Here is a 17,051-nt window from a genome sequence, read left to right on the forward strand (position 1 = left end):
TCAAAACAAAGGCCCTTGGCCTAAACATCACACAAACTTGCAAGGTATGATTTTGAAGAGAAAGCCAGTCAAAGGTTTGTTTTCCCGTATTTAAAAGCATGTAGATATATATATATATTTATATTATGAAGAAAAACGAATTTAAAATCTTTGTCACAAACACAAACAACCTAAGGCTTTCTACCAACTCATGTTTTCTACAATTTTGTCAACTGTCAAATATGACATATATATATATATATATATATATATATATATATATATATATATATATATTATAGGGACATAGTTTTGAAATTTAGCACTTACTCACCTCACAATAGCGGGACGCTACTTCGCTATTGTTTCGTGCATGTATTTAGCTATTTTCTCTTTTTTCCCATTTTTTTTCTCCCCTTGCTATCGGTCTTTCTTCCAGCCGGCGCTTCTCTTTCTTTTTTTCTTTCTCTTCTTCTTTCTTCCTTTCTCTTCTTCCTCTTTCTCCTTTGGCACCGTCGCTACTCCCTCTCTCTTTCTTCTTATTTTTCTTTCTTCTCCTCTGTCGCTGCTCTTTCTTTCCTTCTTCTCCTCTGTTGTTGCTCTTTCTCTCCTTCTTCTCCTCTATCGCTACTCTTTCTCTCATTCTTCTTCTTTTTCTTTCTCTTCTTTTTTCCCTTTCCTTCTTCTCCTCATCGCCGTGCTTCCTCTCTCTTTCTTCTTCTCTTTCTCCTTTTTTTTCTTCTCCCCGAGATGCTGCTCCCTTTCTCTCTTTTTTTTTTCCTCTCTTTTTTCTCTCCCTTGGGCCCCCACTCTCTTCCTTCTTTTTCTTCTTTTCTTTCTTTCTTGTCTTTTCTCCATTTTTGACAGCTTGACTTTTCTTCTTCTCTCTCCTTTCTTTCTTTTTTTTTTGGCAGGCCCCCCCTTTTTTTCTTTCTTTTCTCTTCTCTTTTGTCTTTTTCTTTCCCTTTTTCTCTTCACATGCCGACCCCTACTTACTTCTTCTTCTTCTTTTCTTCTTCTTTTTTTTATGAGTGGGGCATCACATTCCCTATGACTAAAATATGGTTCAACCCCATCTCATCTTCTTGATGATTTGTCTAACTTCATGTTCCCCAGTAAACTCCATATTGTGTAAGCACTAGTAAAACTCTTTTTGAGAAAGTGTTCTACCACCTTATCGGAACTTAGAAACCTAGTGTTGCTGCATCGAGAGTAAGGTTATCTAATTTTGTCCCCCCGCATAAATATAGAGTTAGAAAAAGCAAAATCAATAATTTCTTGAACTCCATTCGTAAATTCATCCCAAACGAAGCCATTAGGAGTTAGTCATTGATACATCCAAGATCGATCTCTATCCATTTTCTAGTCTTAATATTGTTTTCATAGAAACAATTGCAAATAAAAACCAAAGTCGTAATTACTACAAACTTGTGAAGAAACCAACCATGCATTCAACATTTATATATATATTTATATAATGTTATATACATCTATATATTATTGCCTTTTGGATTTGATCTATAAATTAAAAATTAAATTAATACTCTTTTGCTTGTTGCATTTAGATATGGGCAACCTTTTGATATTTCATGACTAAATCTAGGTAATTTCTAGCACTATTACATTATTTTTCTTAATATTTTTTTTCCTTTTACTAACCCTTTTAAAACACTTTTATAATGGCATCAAACACTATGTAGAATATTGGAAAAGCACCAACCATATCACTTTAATAACTTATTATAACAGAAAAAAATTTTTAACTTTATTTCAATGCTATATGGTTTATCAATTACTTACAATTCCCAATGCAACACCGTTGAAGGCAATATGGTACTCAAAACTTGGAGTTGGAAACTCAAGAGTGGGATAAGCAAAAAGTAAGTGAAAGCTTAGTGCAAACCAAATGATGTAATTGAAACAGGAAAAGTGAGCATAAATTATATTTAGAAACTATTTATTACAATTAAACATTCAAATACTATAGCACAAAAGTGGACTATATATATATTACAATCTTATTTTGTTTAAGTAGTAATTTTCAGTTCAAAAATTATTGAATATACAATCATATATATATATATGTAGTCATTATTTTATTCAAATAGTGAACTATATAGAAGATTATCTATAGCTTTCAAACAAAGTGCAAACGTAATATAAGATTATCTATCTAACCCAATATAATATCTTTCAAACGAAAATGATTCTGTTGGACATCTGTCGAAAAGTCCATTGGAAAATTTAACGGGATTAATTTTTTTTACGCCAAAACTTTTTCTAACAAATTTCCAATGGAATTAATTCCGTTGGAAAATGCCATTGAAAATCTGTGGGAAATCCGTTAGTATAAGTAAAATAAATTTTCATCGAAATTTTCCAGCGAAAACTTTTTCTTCAGAAAAAATCTGTTTTTTAAGTGGGAGATACTTTGGATTAAAGCAAAACCACTCTACCATTTATCTTGGTTAAAGTATAACCACTCAAATGAATACAATGAGAGAGTGTAAGTGCAGCTAGAATGCCTCTTAAAGGTTCAGTAACAAGTTAAGTACAATATTTGGTGAAGAAAAAAACAAGCAATGATGGTTCAATAAATGACACAATGGAATACTTAAATACTAGAAGAAGAGTTTAAAGAGTATTAAATGATTTGAGCTTAAATCTTCCCTTGAAGTTGTGTTTCAAAGTCTTTTAACCTTCATAAATGCCGTGGGAACTTGAATTTATAGTAGCTGAAGCTTTAGAGGTAGTTAAGGATGCGTTAATTGTGAAAATAGCCATTTAGCATACTGTTCCAAGTTCCGATGGTCATCATCTATCAATAGATTTCTCAATCTATCTATATATTTCTCAATCTATCAATAGATTGCCTTCAATAATTTCAAATTCATGCCCATTTATCGATAGATGTAAGTATCTATTGATAGATTCCATTTAGAATCATTTTGAAGCATTCTCAGGTGGTTATTTATCGATAGATGTCGTGCATCTATTGATAGGTGAAGAAAATATCTCGATCGATAAGCTCATCTATTGATAGACGAAGAACATCTATTGATAAATTGATAGCATTTTTCAAATTTGAAAACATTTTTTTTCTTGTTTTCTATTTAAAGTATTTAGCCCTTTTATTAAACTTTTTTAAAGGAGCATTTGGACTTGTTTGAACATCTGAAAAACAATTTCGATCACTTCTTTGTCAAATCAAAACTTATACTTTAATGAACCATTAAGTGTAACAAAAATAAAGTAAAAGATTTTCCTAAGGCAAATGTAAGCAATTAATCACAATGCGGAAATTTAAAACCAAGACACAAAGATTTTATAGTGGTTTGGTTTTCTCTAGTGCTTACATCTACTACTTTTGAACACTAAGGAATTTCAAAGCCATTAAAGGAAATGTGCTTTTTATGAGATCTAGCATTAAACCCTTACGAGATCAACCAACAAAACCTTACAATGGTTTTTCACGAGCTCAACCAAAACCCTCGACAATGCATTTTCATGAGAGTAAGCACAATCCTCAACAAATAACTTTTCAAAGTTAAGTTAGAACCTTTACAAGATGCGTAGAAAGTATAGCAAGAATGCCTTACAAAGGTTGGGTGCTAAGAAGTTTAAGCTTGGATACAAAGAAGTTTAAGCTTGGGTACAAAAAGAAGAAACATTTTCTTAAGGATTTTTAAGTGAATGATTCTTCAAAGCTTGATGGAAGACTAAGATGAAGGCTAGAGAGAAAAAATAAGGTTTAGGATTTTTCTCTAGGGTTTTTCAAATATGTGTTGGTCTTCTCTTCCTTCCAATTGACTCAAGGGTAACTTTTTATAGTTAGAATGAAGTTTGAAGCCATTAGATACAAGTTTGAATTAAATTTGTCCATTGTTGAAGCTTAAGGATCAACTACATGCTCCAAGGGTCGACTACAACGCTCCTAAGGTCTATTGTGTTCTTCGAATTTCTCAAATTAGGGTTCTGTAGTCGAGTATAACCTTCCTATACTTGATCCATTTCCCAACAGTATGTCTTTTGCAAATTTGGGCTGAGGTAGTTGACTATGGTGAAGCTAGGTCAACTATGTCTTTCATTTTCCCTCTTTTTTAGGCATCAGGCTTGCTAAGGTCAACCATAAAACAGCTAGAGTTGACTATGTTTGTGTAATTCTTCAATTTTTTGAACTTTTTGCTTCAAGGTTGATTATAGACATGCTAGGGTAGATTATGGCTTTGTATTCTTCAAGTTTTTCACTCATTCTACCTTTGGATCGACTTGAGTTTTTCTAATGTTGACTCTTGACTTGTGTATTGAAGATTTTTTGACTTTTTGGCGTCTCTTTTTAGCTATTTCTTCCTTGTCTTATATCTATAATCAAATAATAATTCAATATATGTATACTATTTGTTTACTTAGCTGAATATTCACTATTTGAAAGTTTTTGTAATATTTTTTAATAATACATGGTTTTTCAAATTATTTTATAATTTTAAAATATAAAAAATATAATTGAGATAATGTCAAATACTTGATATTAAACTTAAAATATCATGTAATTTTTATCAGATCAAAACATAATATAATTCAAAACCAACAAGGTGGACGAAGCCAAGCAAAGACAAGCGAAGTCCAACTAAAACCATAGACACTCAACATTCGTCATCCCAACAAACCATACCAACCAAGCCAACACCGTGACCAAATCGAACGGTGCGAGTGAAAAAGAACCCGTGGCCATCAATGCAAGCCTTCGCATATCAACTTTCAAAGGCCCAACTGCAGAAGTCACTTTAACTAAAAAAAGGCGTAAACCAAGGCATGCACGACATCCAAAACAAATCCCCAAGAATCCACCCGTGAGAAAGCTGCAGAGAAAAGCAGCAAAAAGCAACATAAAAAACCCACCCATGCATGAAAGAAACGAACAACTAAAAAAATTCTAACCCCACCGATCGTGTGAAGTAACTAAAGACATCCATGTGGCCAAAAAATAATGCCTCACGTGACGGCCAACTAACGCCCTTCCAGGACTTTTTTTACTGTAGACAAATTTCAAATTTTGGTTAATTTTCGATTCCATTCCCTTTTTTAGTTAATCCAGGCGGATCAGAATAAATTTTTACCAATTTACCGTCGGTAATTGTGGTGGACTTCATTTCAAGCCCGAGAAAAGAATAAAGAATAGACAAAATGCAACCCATAATGACGTGGCATCCAGCAACCGAAGCAGGTCCCACACGCCACCCTTGAATAATGATACTTTCATACCCCATCGACCTCTGTTGAAAAATTCCCATCCGACCCACATCAGTAAACCCCCAAAAAAACAAAATTTGTCTGAAGTCTGAATTCTATCATTGGAGTTGTTGAGTTCAACTTCCATGGCGCTGCCCAATTCCCTCTTCTTTTCTTCTTGCTCTTCTCCCGTTGGTCTGCGACGATCCGGAATTTCCGATTCCCATTCTGCTCTTCACTTCTCTTCTATCGAGTCCTACATAATCCGCAAAAACTTTTCTGGGTGCGGCAGTATAACCAATTTCTCTGCCAAAAAGTAAGAACAAGGACAATCTGTCTATTATCTATCCTTTTGCTTTTGTTTTCTCAAATCGCAGTGACTGACTTACTGGCTGCTTTGTTTCTTTTTTGGATAAAATATTAGATGGTAGTGCTAATACTAATTAATAGAAATAGTTGATTGGTATTTTTTTGGAATCAAAATTTTCAGCACTTGCTTATGGTTATGCAGGAACATCGTTTATGCTGCCAATGAGGGTCCCAACGCTGTTAGTTCAACCTCATTGGTAAGAATCTTCTTCCTCTGTGTAAATTTTACTCAACTCACATATGGATTCTGAAGGCATCGTTTTGTTTTAGTAATATTAAGAATTGCTGTCATATCCGGTGCTTAATGTTACCCTCAGCTCAGGGTTCAAGGCATAAAATGTATCATGGCAAAAGTCGAACGTTTTATGTCTTTGATGTTGTTCTTCCGACATGATGTAAGCATATTTTTTAAGTTCAACCCAAATAATAGAAAAAAAGAATGGATTGTGTAGGATTACTGCATACTCAACCATATTTGTGTTTCATAAGGAAACTGCAATAAGGGGTAAGCCACAACTAAAATAAGTATTGTTTTCAATATAAAGTGATGGATTTAATCAAAGTCGGAAAAGTATTTTTGTCTTCGTAAATGAGCAACACTTATTTGAGTCTCTTCTAGAGATATTGTAGGCTTAAGGATATGTATTTGGACCCATGAGATGGAGTGTACTTTTACAACTGAAAGGACCAAATTATTTTACCAATTGAAGAGCTTGATATGTAGTCCCTCTCTTGCTTTCTTAATGACTCTTGGAAGATTTTTGGATGTTGGGTTTTTTATTGAAATGCTTATTTTGCCGTAGGTATGTTTGTAGCTGGTAGATGACAACCTGATGCCAAGTTGGAAGGGGAAAGAGTAATTTATTTCTTACTTCCTAGAGAGGAAATCATATGACTCTGTACCAAAATCTCAATAATCTAGAATCCAAAGCTTTGGAAACAGAAGATACTATAAGTAGTTGTTGCTTATTTCCTATCTCTAAAAAATTTTGAAATACCAATTACAGCCCTTAATGCACTAATAATCTCCTAGATACTAAAATCACAATCCAATCCATAAAAATATAAAGTTCAGAAAATTAATATCTAAATTGATTAATTCCTTCATGAGTATATCTCGTCCGGCATCACAGCTACATATATAATGATCTGTCATTAGTTTAATTGGATGATTTTATTGCAGAAGACTGACCAAGATGCTGATTATATTCCAATGCCAATAGTTTTGATTGATCAAGATTCAGATTCAGAGGCAACAATTGTGCAGCTGAGTTTTGGAGATCGTCTGGGTGCTCTCATTGACACAGTTAAGTGGCTATTACAACTTATTTTGATTTCTCCTTTTTAAAATTAGTAGCTTATTTCACTGGGCTTACTGGCCTAGCAAACATGAGGAATTCCATTTTCTCCAATAGTTACATAAGATTGAAACAGAGAAAATTCTGTGTGTAAAGCCGGAGCACTAAATTACTTTGTGGAGGCAATGTGAGTAATTTTAACTATATTTGTGTGTTATTCTGTAATTGAGTCATCTATGCGTAGGTAAGAGACTTCCTCAGCTCAATTTGTGTAACACACTAGCTGATTGTTTTTTTAGGATGCTTTTAAAATGTTTAAATCCAAAAAATGATGCACCAATGAATGGTCTTGATTCCAATTTTAATTATTCTGGGAGGCTATGGATCTAGCTATTTCATTTAGGGAAAAAAGTAAAAGGATATGATAATTCTCTCCTTTCTCTTGTACGTTTTCTTGACTCTCCTTTTATATATGTTTGGGCAGATGAGGGCATTGAAAGATTTGAGATTAGATGTGGCAAAGGGAACTGTTCTCACTGAAGGATCAGTCACACAAACAAAATTTTTCATCACGCGATTGTGAGTTATTTTTTAAAAGCTGATATGACTCATCTTCTCCCCTTCCCTTTTTTGAGCATGTGTTTAGTAACAAGTTGCTGATAGTGTAAATATTTGTTTGCTTGACCAGTCTCATTACTATCTCAAGGTTCTCTGCCTCATTGTCTTTAGATGTTTGGCCAACCATTGTCTTTAGATGATTAAACTGCCACTCGGATGCTTGTGTTTATAAAAATGTAGTTCTCCCCTATCAAACATGCATAAGTCTGCGGTTTTGTGCCCAAAAAAGGTACATGGCTTATAACATGAGAAATAATTAACTAATAGACTACTTTACAACACTCATCTTTGCTGATTGGAATGTTGTTTGATTGACCTATAGATACATCTGTATGAACTGTATACTTAACTAGAAAAAAAGAGTTGATTTCACATATGGTACCTGAGCTATAGTGAAACATACACTTTTGTACCTGAACTGAAAAAATGTTCAATTGACTCCTTGAACTTTCAAAATGTGTAAGTTAGTCAGACCATTAAAATTGTGAAGACAACCTGATAATGTGGCATTTGACCAATAAAACACAACCTCGCGTTATGTCTAATGTAAAATTTAAGATATTGAGTATTGCTTGGAATTTCAACGTGGAGGGCATGTGACAAGTCCCCATGGGAAACCTGAATTTAAAAACATGATAATCTGTATTTTTTCATCTGAAAATAATGAAACCAGAAATTTTAGAAAATTAAGAACACAAAAATGATAACGCCTTCGGAGCTGTGACCTCATGCTTTTCCAGTACAGTCTCTCCCTTTCCCTTTCTGTTTCTATTATTGTGTTCTCTCTTCTTGGATTCCACATCAAAGTTTCTCTTTGAAAACCCAAAACCTGTAGTAAAATCACAAAGGCCAAACACTCACAGTTCCCAAAACCCATAATCAAATTCATACAAAATACAAATGTAATCAACCACTATTGAAAATAAAAATTAAAGGAGAGCATCAACCCATCAAATTTCAAGACTGTGTATATGTTTGAGGGAAATTAAACAAAAAAGAAAGTGATTTTGGGAGAATTTGGGGTGACAATCTCATGAGAACAGTGAGCAGTGAGAAGGAAGAAGCTAAGCTAAGGAAATAGAAACAAAAGAGGGAGTTGATCGCCGCTTGAGTTGCTGGCCACACATAGCACTAAGGGCAGGCTTCAGGCCTGGAAAAAAAAAAAGCAAGGGGGGAGGAGAGAAAGCAGTGGAGAGAAGTCATGAGAAAGAGAGGCTGAATTGTGGGGGAAAAGGAAAGAAAGAGGAGAGAGGAGAGAAATGAAAAGGGGGAGTACAAGCTGGCAGCCACAACCTTGCTGGCAATGTCACTAAAATATCTTGAGGCAGAGTGGGGTGAGGGATTTTTTGTTTCTGGGTTGAAGTGCTTGAAGAAAGAGAGAGAAGAATATGAGGGGGTTTTTTAAAATGATTTTTTTTAAAAAATTCAGGTGGTCAATAAGAGGTTGCCACATGTTTTGCATGTGTCCACATCAAAAGTCTAAGTAATACTTTAGTGTTTTAAACTTCAATCATGGCATAACACATGGCATGATTCCATTGGTTAGGTACACCATAAGCTTTGGGTTAACAGTGTTAATGGTTGGACTAAGTTGATACATGTTTTAAATGTTTGAGGGGCCAATTGCTCAAATTTTTAGTTTGGATAAAGTGTACATTTTGATATAGTATGGGTACTCTATGGTCTACCCTTGATACTAAAGCAAGTGAAATATTCCGCAGAAGCAGTTTATTGAGGAGAACTAGATATAGATGCCGACACTATGCCAATATGGTGAGCAAGAAGGCAAATATTTCTGTTTATTAACAGAAATAAAGAAGACTGGAAAAAACATAGTTGCAGTTTCCTACCTTAGGAGCCATTTCTAGTTGTAAAGAGCATGTTCATACTTTCTTTCAGGCACGTAGTTGGCCAAGATTTCTATACCCCTATTGGCCAACATTTTGCAGACTAGGCTATGGTACATCTGCTAACGAATTGCAAAAATGTTCTGACATTGGCAACCAAATATGTATTTTACAACATTCATGGGGAATTCTATATCCAAGGGGATTTAAGCTAAACAACTTGGGGGCAAATTATAAATATGCATCTATTTAACCATGTTTACCATCATTATACTGTGTATTGAGTCATTAATAAGACATGTCTCATATGCATATCCCTAACTAACATGTACCCCTTTTGACAAGCATCCCACAACCTTAGGTTGAATTTCTTTTGTATTGCATGGATTCTGTATAATTTTTTGTGCAACGTTAGTGGTTTCTTAACACACCAATTAGCCAAGCCAAAACATTTTTGTTTTTTATTGATTCCAAATGTTGAACACTTTTAGTGAGAATTGCTGACATGCAGAAGATCAAAACTTGAAGCCATTTACATCCTGGAAATTTGATATATCTTGACAAAGTCCATAAGGTTTTGCTAAATTCTTCATGTTGTCATATTTCCTTCTGGCTTCTTTTTGACTTCTAAATATTGTGTTTTGTGGTCTGTCACAGTAGGTGGATAATATGTAAGTTGAATTTGATTAGAGAGTGTGTGTGTGAGAGAGTGTATATGCAATATATCCAGCACTAAACATCAATATCATTCTCACAGCACATATGTTAGTCCTTTATTAATTTTGAATGTTTTATTGGGAGTGATCAGCATTCATAAATTGATTTGGTTATGCTAGAGACACTGGGCGCAAAGTTGAAGATCCTGATATGTTAGAGAGAATTCGACTCACCATTATAAATAATCTTTTGAAGTACCATCCAGTATGTATGCTGAATTCATACTTTTAGTCCTTCTCTCTTCTCTCTTTCTCTCTCATGAGTGGTTGGTCTTGTGACTTATCAAGTTAAAGTAGATATTCTCTACAATTATTTTATGCATTAGATTTTGGTTAAATATCCTTGTTTAAATTTGATTTCTTGCTAGGAATCTAGTGAGCAACTTGCTATGGGTGAGGCTTTTGGAGTAAAGGCTCCAGAAAAGAAGGTGAAGTTATCTAAAGATTTTTGAAAATTTGTTTTCACCCCTTAATGTGGTACACTTTGTTATTTCTGGTCTTCTACAGGATGAGCATAGTTTCTAAAATATATATGGAATTAATTTTTGGGAGAAAAACGTATGTGCCCTTGCTCAAGCAAGTGCCCTTTTGGTGCCTAGTGTATCAGTTCCTTATACTTGGTGCTTCAGTGAACCCTTTTGCCTCTTACGGCATTGTTATAATACATTAAATATTGGCAACTATTAGTCATTTATGCATACAGTCAATGGTTCTGGATTTTGCAATGGCGGAGGATGAGTTGTTTACTGAATTACTGATGAGTCAAATGGTTTTTCTTTATGCAGTAACAAAACACACTATGATGTTTTTGTATTCAGGTTGTAAACTTGGTGCTTTTATTTTAGTTGGATTGTCGGTGGTTGAAAAAAAAATGAGAAAACAACAACATAAAGAACGTGTACTTGTAGAGTAACAAAATTTAGAAAAATGAATTCCTGCTTGCTAGAAATGTTTTTAGTTAGCTCCATTGGTCAAGGTTGGAGTTGCAGACTTGAGGTTGGTTTTGATTCAGGTTCAAAAGATTTTGACTTAATAGTGCTATGGTTAAGGCTTCATTTAGATGTTTTGCTACTTGCATTTTTCTTTCTCAAAAGTTGCCAAAGAAAGGTAAATAATAAAGGTCATATTTGATTACAAATGAGCAAAGTATTAAAAAGCAACAGACATTTCAACATAAATATTTTATATAAAAGTAGAATCATGCATTTTACTCTCAAGTTGATTATTCACATTCATTTTTGGGCTGTCTCAAAATAATGTCCATTTTCCTAAAATGGGCAGCATTTTTCTAGTGTTGCTCTTCATTGAAATACTAACTTTACGTGGGTCCCTCTAGCTTTTATGACACCTGAAGGTTAAAACTTGTAAAGGAAAACAAAATATCTCATTTCTAAAACTTTGTGTAATTTGAAATTTGAACATTCAGTTTGAGACAAAGGGAGTACTTAAAAGAATTAGTTTTGAAGTTCAATTATTCAAAAACATTATTTGTTTGTCTGAAAATGTGCTTTTTGCTTCTAAAATCAAAAAGCAAGTAGCAGAAGTAAGAACCAATTGGAGACTAAAACTTTTGTAGGATGCATACCAAAATCTACGTAGTAATATAGACCATCCTAAAATGTGCAGCCATATTGGTTTTGAACTAGGGTAATGAGATTGAATTGTATAATGGGAAGAAGATAACACAGCAAGCTCAAAGAGGCACCTTAGCCTTCTAAACTAGTCAGCATTTCTGGCAGGTATTGAAGAAAGATTGTAAGGTTCAGTAAGACCAACTGCAAAAACTGAAGATAAAATGAACTAGGAAAAAGAGAATATGAATTTATTTGTTGCTATCTGAGTCATTAAAACCAGGATGCAGGTTCCTGGATATATGCCCTATTATTTGCTAATTGTTAACTATATTTTTTTTTTTTGAAAGGCAATTGTTAACTATAATGGCATGGTTTCTTTCTGAATGTACCACTCTTGATCTTCCATGTATGTTTCTTCAGTTTTAGGCATGTTTTTACATGTGTGTTTTTGTGTGTAGAGATCTTTAAACATCTGTCTCCATCAATAGTAGTGATGACAGTGTGCACATGATCTCATCTGCACTTGGACATCACTTGGACATACAATATTTTATACATAAACATGAGTAACTAGTAGATCATGAATGTTGTGAAGTTTGCTGCTTAGGATCAATATTTTGAAATTTCCATTTAATTTGTATGAACTTGGAAAGTCATTGTTTGGTGTGGTAGCTTTGGTATGGATTTCCCTTCAGACATTAGGAAACAGAAGAAACTTTCAGTTTTATTTAACCTTCTTAGTGTTTTTTTAGGACGGGTGGCTAGTGGTGTTTTCAAGGGGAATATTTTGAGTTAATTAAGACCTAAAATGGTGTTGTCATTCTTTTCATGTGCTTCTGATTAAACACTGATTGCCATAGCTAAATCATTTGAACAGATGTAGTTAGGTTCTTTTGACATTGACATGGAATGGCTGCCAACTACTCTTAATGCATTTCTAAGTTTGTTATTTCCTGTCTTCTGCTCTGGAGCCTTATGAAGTACTTTTCTATGTTTTTCTGTCCCCGAACTTCTGGAATTGAATTACTGGGTGTCTGATTCGTAAATATAAAATTAAGTAAATAATAAAATAGTATTATTTTTATATATAACTCGGGGTGGGGTGGAGCAGGGCACCTTAAACGTGCCGCTGACCTGCCTTTTTTAAACATAAAACCTGTTCTGACCCCTGATTTTCAAACAAAAAAATCTGCCCTATCTGATTGCGGCAGTGCAGAACTCATCGAGTATGGGTTTTGTTTGCCATCCGTTTTCACTTTTATTTTTGGGTGCCTTTTGGGGGTAAGGCTAAGCAAAGTGCACCTCCATGTCATCAAGATGTCATCAGGCTTAAACAATGATGATGCCTTCTTAATTTTAGTTATTAAAGAGTTGTTGCATGTGCTATACAGGATTGGGATCTTAAGAACTTTAAATCTAAGTCTATTTATTTGTTGATGCAGCTTGATATCGACATTGCTACTCGTATATATGTCAAGGAAGACGGACCCAAGAGGAGGTTTGCTCTCCAAATAAATTATAATGGATATGGATTTCAGCACATAATTCACAACTCCCCACTGTTTTTATCATACATATGTGTTGAGGGATTTTAAACCGTATGAATCCCTTTTTTAGGTTGTGGTCTTGTAGAAGATGGGAGCATATCTCTTACAATCATTACATTAGAATTAGCCTATCACAATCATGAATTGTGTAGGAATACACTAAAATATTATATGGAGCCCACACTTATAAGTGGATATACACACACACCCTCATTGGATAATTGCAAGATTTTAGTAAAAAGAATTGCAGGTGAAATGCTCCCATAGAAGATAGGTTCCTTTTGTAATAATTTGCTTATGCATTTGTTCAATGGTTCCAGCTTGCTTTGTATAGAGACAGCAGATCGACCTGGACTGCTTGTAGAGATTATCAAAATCATTACTGATGTCAACATTGATGTGGAGTCTGCAGAAATTGATACAGAGGTCTTTCTCTTTCTCTCTGTGTGTGTGTTTAAGTGACCACACATGCGCATAGAGACAAACTTTGGGTTTTGCAACTGTTTTCACCACTTTTGGTTCCGTATTTTACAGGGATTGGTAGCGAAAGACAAGTTTCATGTCAGCTACAGAGGAGCAGCTTTAAACAGTTCCTTGTCTCAGGTATTTGCGAAGGGTGATGATAGATTTGCTGAACAATAACCTTTTTCTTCTAGGTTGCTTAAGTCTCCAGTATCATTTATGTCTCAAATTAAATTGTGATATGGCAATGCATCTCGGGAAATAAAAGCCAATAGTTTTATGTTTCTTGTCAAATTTATTATGTCTGCTGGATCTCTTCCCTTCTCTGACTCAAAATATCTTTTACTGTGTTACATACAGGTGTTGGTGAACTGCCTGCGATATTACCTCAGAAGGCCAGAAACCGATATCGATAGTTACTAGTACTTGAAGAAGTACCATGTAAATCACATGTACAGGTTCTTGTACCAATTCGCATTTGGGCTTGAGGATATTGAACTTGTTATCATTTTTTTTTTTTCTAGATTTATGGATTCATGTTGCCCAATGCATTCTTGGATGTCTTGAAAATTGAGACTCGTATTCGACTTCTTCCCATATGAAAGTGAAATGTTGATTAGGAGCAAATGATATATGAAAGCGAAATGTTGGTTACGTTGGAAACTAATTTTTGGGTCTTCTTCCCCATGTGATAAAGTCTGTATCCCTAGTGCATTGTAGAATCCCCACGCCCTATAGACATATATAGTTGATCAGCTTTGGCTTGTGGAAATTGACTGGAATCATTTATTTCTGAAAGATCGGGAGGTAGTATTTGGTAAGGGACAGGAAGGCCAGTCTGGTGCAGGTGCTTCTGGCAAGATTTGAATCCAACAGCCTGTGTTGTGATTGGATGCTAAAATAACAAACTGTGGGTTGTTTGAAGACAGGCAAGGGAAAAAGAAAAGCTTCCAACTAGGCTTTTTGTTTTATATTATTTTTGGTTTAATACTTAAAAAAAAGTTAATTATATAAAAAAATTTAAATATATTTTATTTTTTATTATGTTTAATTAAATTTATATATTTTTATTTTGAATCAAATCAGTCTATAACTAATGATTAATTAATTATTCTTAGTTAAATATCATTTGTCATTACATGTCACGTGGTGTTAATGTAGTATGTTGACGTATGTTATAATTGATAATGGTGGGACAAGTTGATATAATATAATGATATGGTTACGAGGTATTTTAAACTCTTATGTTAGTGTCATATTAATGTTAAAGTGGGTATTAGATAATAAGTGTTATTTTAATTAATGATAATTAATTATACGAGTTTATTTGACTTAAAATAAAAATACATGAGTTTGATTTAAAGTAATAGAATAATAAAAATTTATTCACATTTTCTTGAGTGTTTTCAAACATTACGTTTGGTTGGATCTGAATTATTAATGTTGTTATTAAATCATCTTATCTTTTATAGTTCAAGCCACGTCTCTAATTATGCGATTGCCAAGGCAATGGATTGTTTCTGTTCCACCAAACAGGTGTACCTCCAACCTCAATTATGTGTTTCCTTCATACGGTTGTTCCTATATCCATGATGATGTCGAAAATTATCAACAATATTGTAGCTCATACTAATAAAGACTTGGACTTGTCAACGTTTTGGATATGAATATCACAAATGTACTTGAGAATCTTGCAATATAGATACATGGAGAATATCAAAATGGTATGCCATACTGTGCAAGAGAAGCACATCAATGTGGTCCATCTCACCTCAATCCCAGAGAAGACAGAACATGGTCCTAAATAATAATTTAAAGCACTTGGTTCATGCTTTTCTTTTCCACTTTTTTGTCTGTTCTGGAGCAGTTGGAATCTAGATTTGAGTTGAAGAATTCTGTAGTGATTCATTGTATCTTCAGATATACGCCTAGCTCAATAATCAAAGCCATTAACACAGCTCACCTTTGCTTTCGCTAAGTTTCCACTATAGACACAAAAGCTAACCAGGATTGGTTGTTGTTGCCATTTCTAAGCTTAACCAACCCCTCGTTCCCTTTGACCCCAAGCAAAAGCGCATTGCTCAGAAATGCACTGGCTATATAAAATATTAGGTCTACCCACGATCAGCCTGAAGCGAAGCTAATAGCTTTTTCTGATGCAGAAATCTTGCCCTTGTGGGGTTTAGAGTCATACTTTGTTCTTGACTCAGGAGGGCACCATTTTCCATTTCTCCCATTCTTAATTCCTCTGCAGAACAATGTCTCTAAAACCGGCACTTCTGCTGGCCATCTTCCTCCACAACTATGCCATTATTGCGACCCTGGCTTCTGACCCTGATCCAGTTCAAGACTTCTGTATACCCCAGAAAGGAATTGCAACGTGCAGGAACTCATCAGCTGTCACAGTGGAAGATTTCGTGTTCTCCGGCATAAAGTTGCCAGGGAAATTCAGCGAAACAGGCTTAGCAGCTAAGCCAGTGAACGTTAATGTCTTTCCAGGCTTGAATACACTAGGCATGTCATTTGTTCGAGCTGATTTTGAAGTCAGCGGCATCAACGTGCCGCATTTCCATCCTAGAGCAACTGAAATAGCATTTGTTCTCCAAGGAAGAGTTTATTCAGGATTCGTCGACACAGAAAACAGAATTTATGCTAAAGTGATTGAAAAGGGTGAAGTCATGGTGTTTCCAAGGGGGCTACTGCACTTCCAAATGAATGTTGGAGATACGCCTGCTACAATCTTGGGAAGTTTTGACAGCCAAAATCCTGGTTTGCTGAGAATTCCAAATGCTGTATTTGGTACTGGGATCGAAGAAAAACTTTTGGAGAAGGCTTTTGGGTTGAGTGCTAAGGAGATTGCCAACTTGAGGAGGAAATTTGCTCCCCACGAGTTGAGCTAGATGGTTAAAATAGTTTACCTATTTGATACTTCCATGAATAATGCTTTGCTTTTTCCATACACAGCAGACTGTGCCAACTACGAGAATTGTGATATTGTCCCCAATAAGACATTTTCTGAGAGAAAATTTGAAACAGATTACCAAAGTTTTCTTCCTTTAATGTTGTTCATTGATTATTGACGGTGGGGAGCTTTTTGACAAGGCACATTGTGGTGGAGTGTACTTATATCTTCCAAGCCGATCCATATGTTTTTGTAGAAAACATTGTTATCGATTTTATGCATTCTAATAAGACAGATCTTCTTTATTTACAACTTTATACATTTTATTTTATTTATTTATAAAAATAAAGTTCATGAAATGGATATGCTTTACAAAAAGAACTATAAAAAATTATAATTATGAAACCCTTATTGCATTAAAGCATCATTTTTAAATAATTCCTAATCAATACTTGATCAAGACAGGACATTGATAAAAGCTGTGACACTATCACATGTTATAATTCTTAC

The 17,051-nt window shown here is 34.5% G+C and overlaps 1 protein-coding gene and 1 pseudogene across 2 annotated transcripts; both read left to right on the forward strand.

Annotated features, from left to right (window-relative positions):
* The first annotated feature begins 5,252 nt into the window (after positions 1 to 5,252).
* Positions 5,253 to 14,306, forward strand: ACR12 (ACT domain-containing protein). 2 transcript variants are annotated; one of them, XM_007010381.3, is made up of 10 exons: positions 5,253 to 5,524; positions 5,720 to 5,774; positions 6,764 to 6,883; positions 7,360 to 7,454; positions 10,177 to 10,261; positions 10,425 to 10,484; positions 13,073 to 13,128; positions 13,498 to 13,603; positions 13,712 to 13,780; positions 14,000 to 14,306. In XM_007010381.3, the coding sequence occupies exons 1-10, from the start codon at positions 5,355 to 5,357 to the stop codon at positions 14,060 to 14,062; spliced, it is 879 nt and encodes a 292-aa protein (XP_007010443.3). In that variant the 5' UTR covers positions 5,253 to 5,354; the 3' UTR covers positions 14,063 to 14,306. The 2 variants fall into 2 exon arrangements, with proteins under 2 accessions (XP_007010443.3, XP_007010442.3); XM_007010380.3 differs by having other exon boundaries at positions 5,254 to 5,524; positions 6,761 to 6,883.
* Positions 14,307 to 15,640: 1,334 nt separating this feature from the next.
* On the forward strand, positions 15,641 to 16,684 carry LOC18586819 (germin-like protein subfamily 3 member 2 pseudogene; annotated as a pseudogene).
* The last annotated feature ends 367 nt before the right edge of the window (positions 16,685 to 17,051 follow it).

The sequence above is a fragment of the Theobroma cacao genome, chromosome 10, assembly GCF_053813885.1.
Source record: "Theobroma cacao isolate CCN51 chromosome 10, ASM5381388v1, whole genome shotgun sequence".
Classification (NCBI taxonomy): domain Eukaryota; kingdom Viridiplantae; phylum Streptophyta; class Magnoliopsida; order Malvales; family Malvaceae; genus Theobroma; species Theobroma cacao.

Bases quoted from the DNA above. Each gene is read 5' to 3' on its own strand.
- ACR12 (XM_007010380.3), top strand. From the start codon at position 5,355: ATGGCGCTGCCCAATTCCCTCTTCTTTTCTTCTTGCTCTTCTCCCGTT. The intron at 5,525-5,719 runs GTAAGAACAAGG...ATGGTTATGCAG, and splicing joins ACCAATTTCTCTGCCAAAAA to GAACATCGTTTATGCTGCCA. The intron at 5,775-6,760 runs GTAAGAATCTTC...ATTTTATTGCAG, and splicing joins CTGTTAGTTCAACCTCATTG to AAGACTGACCAAGATGCTGA.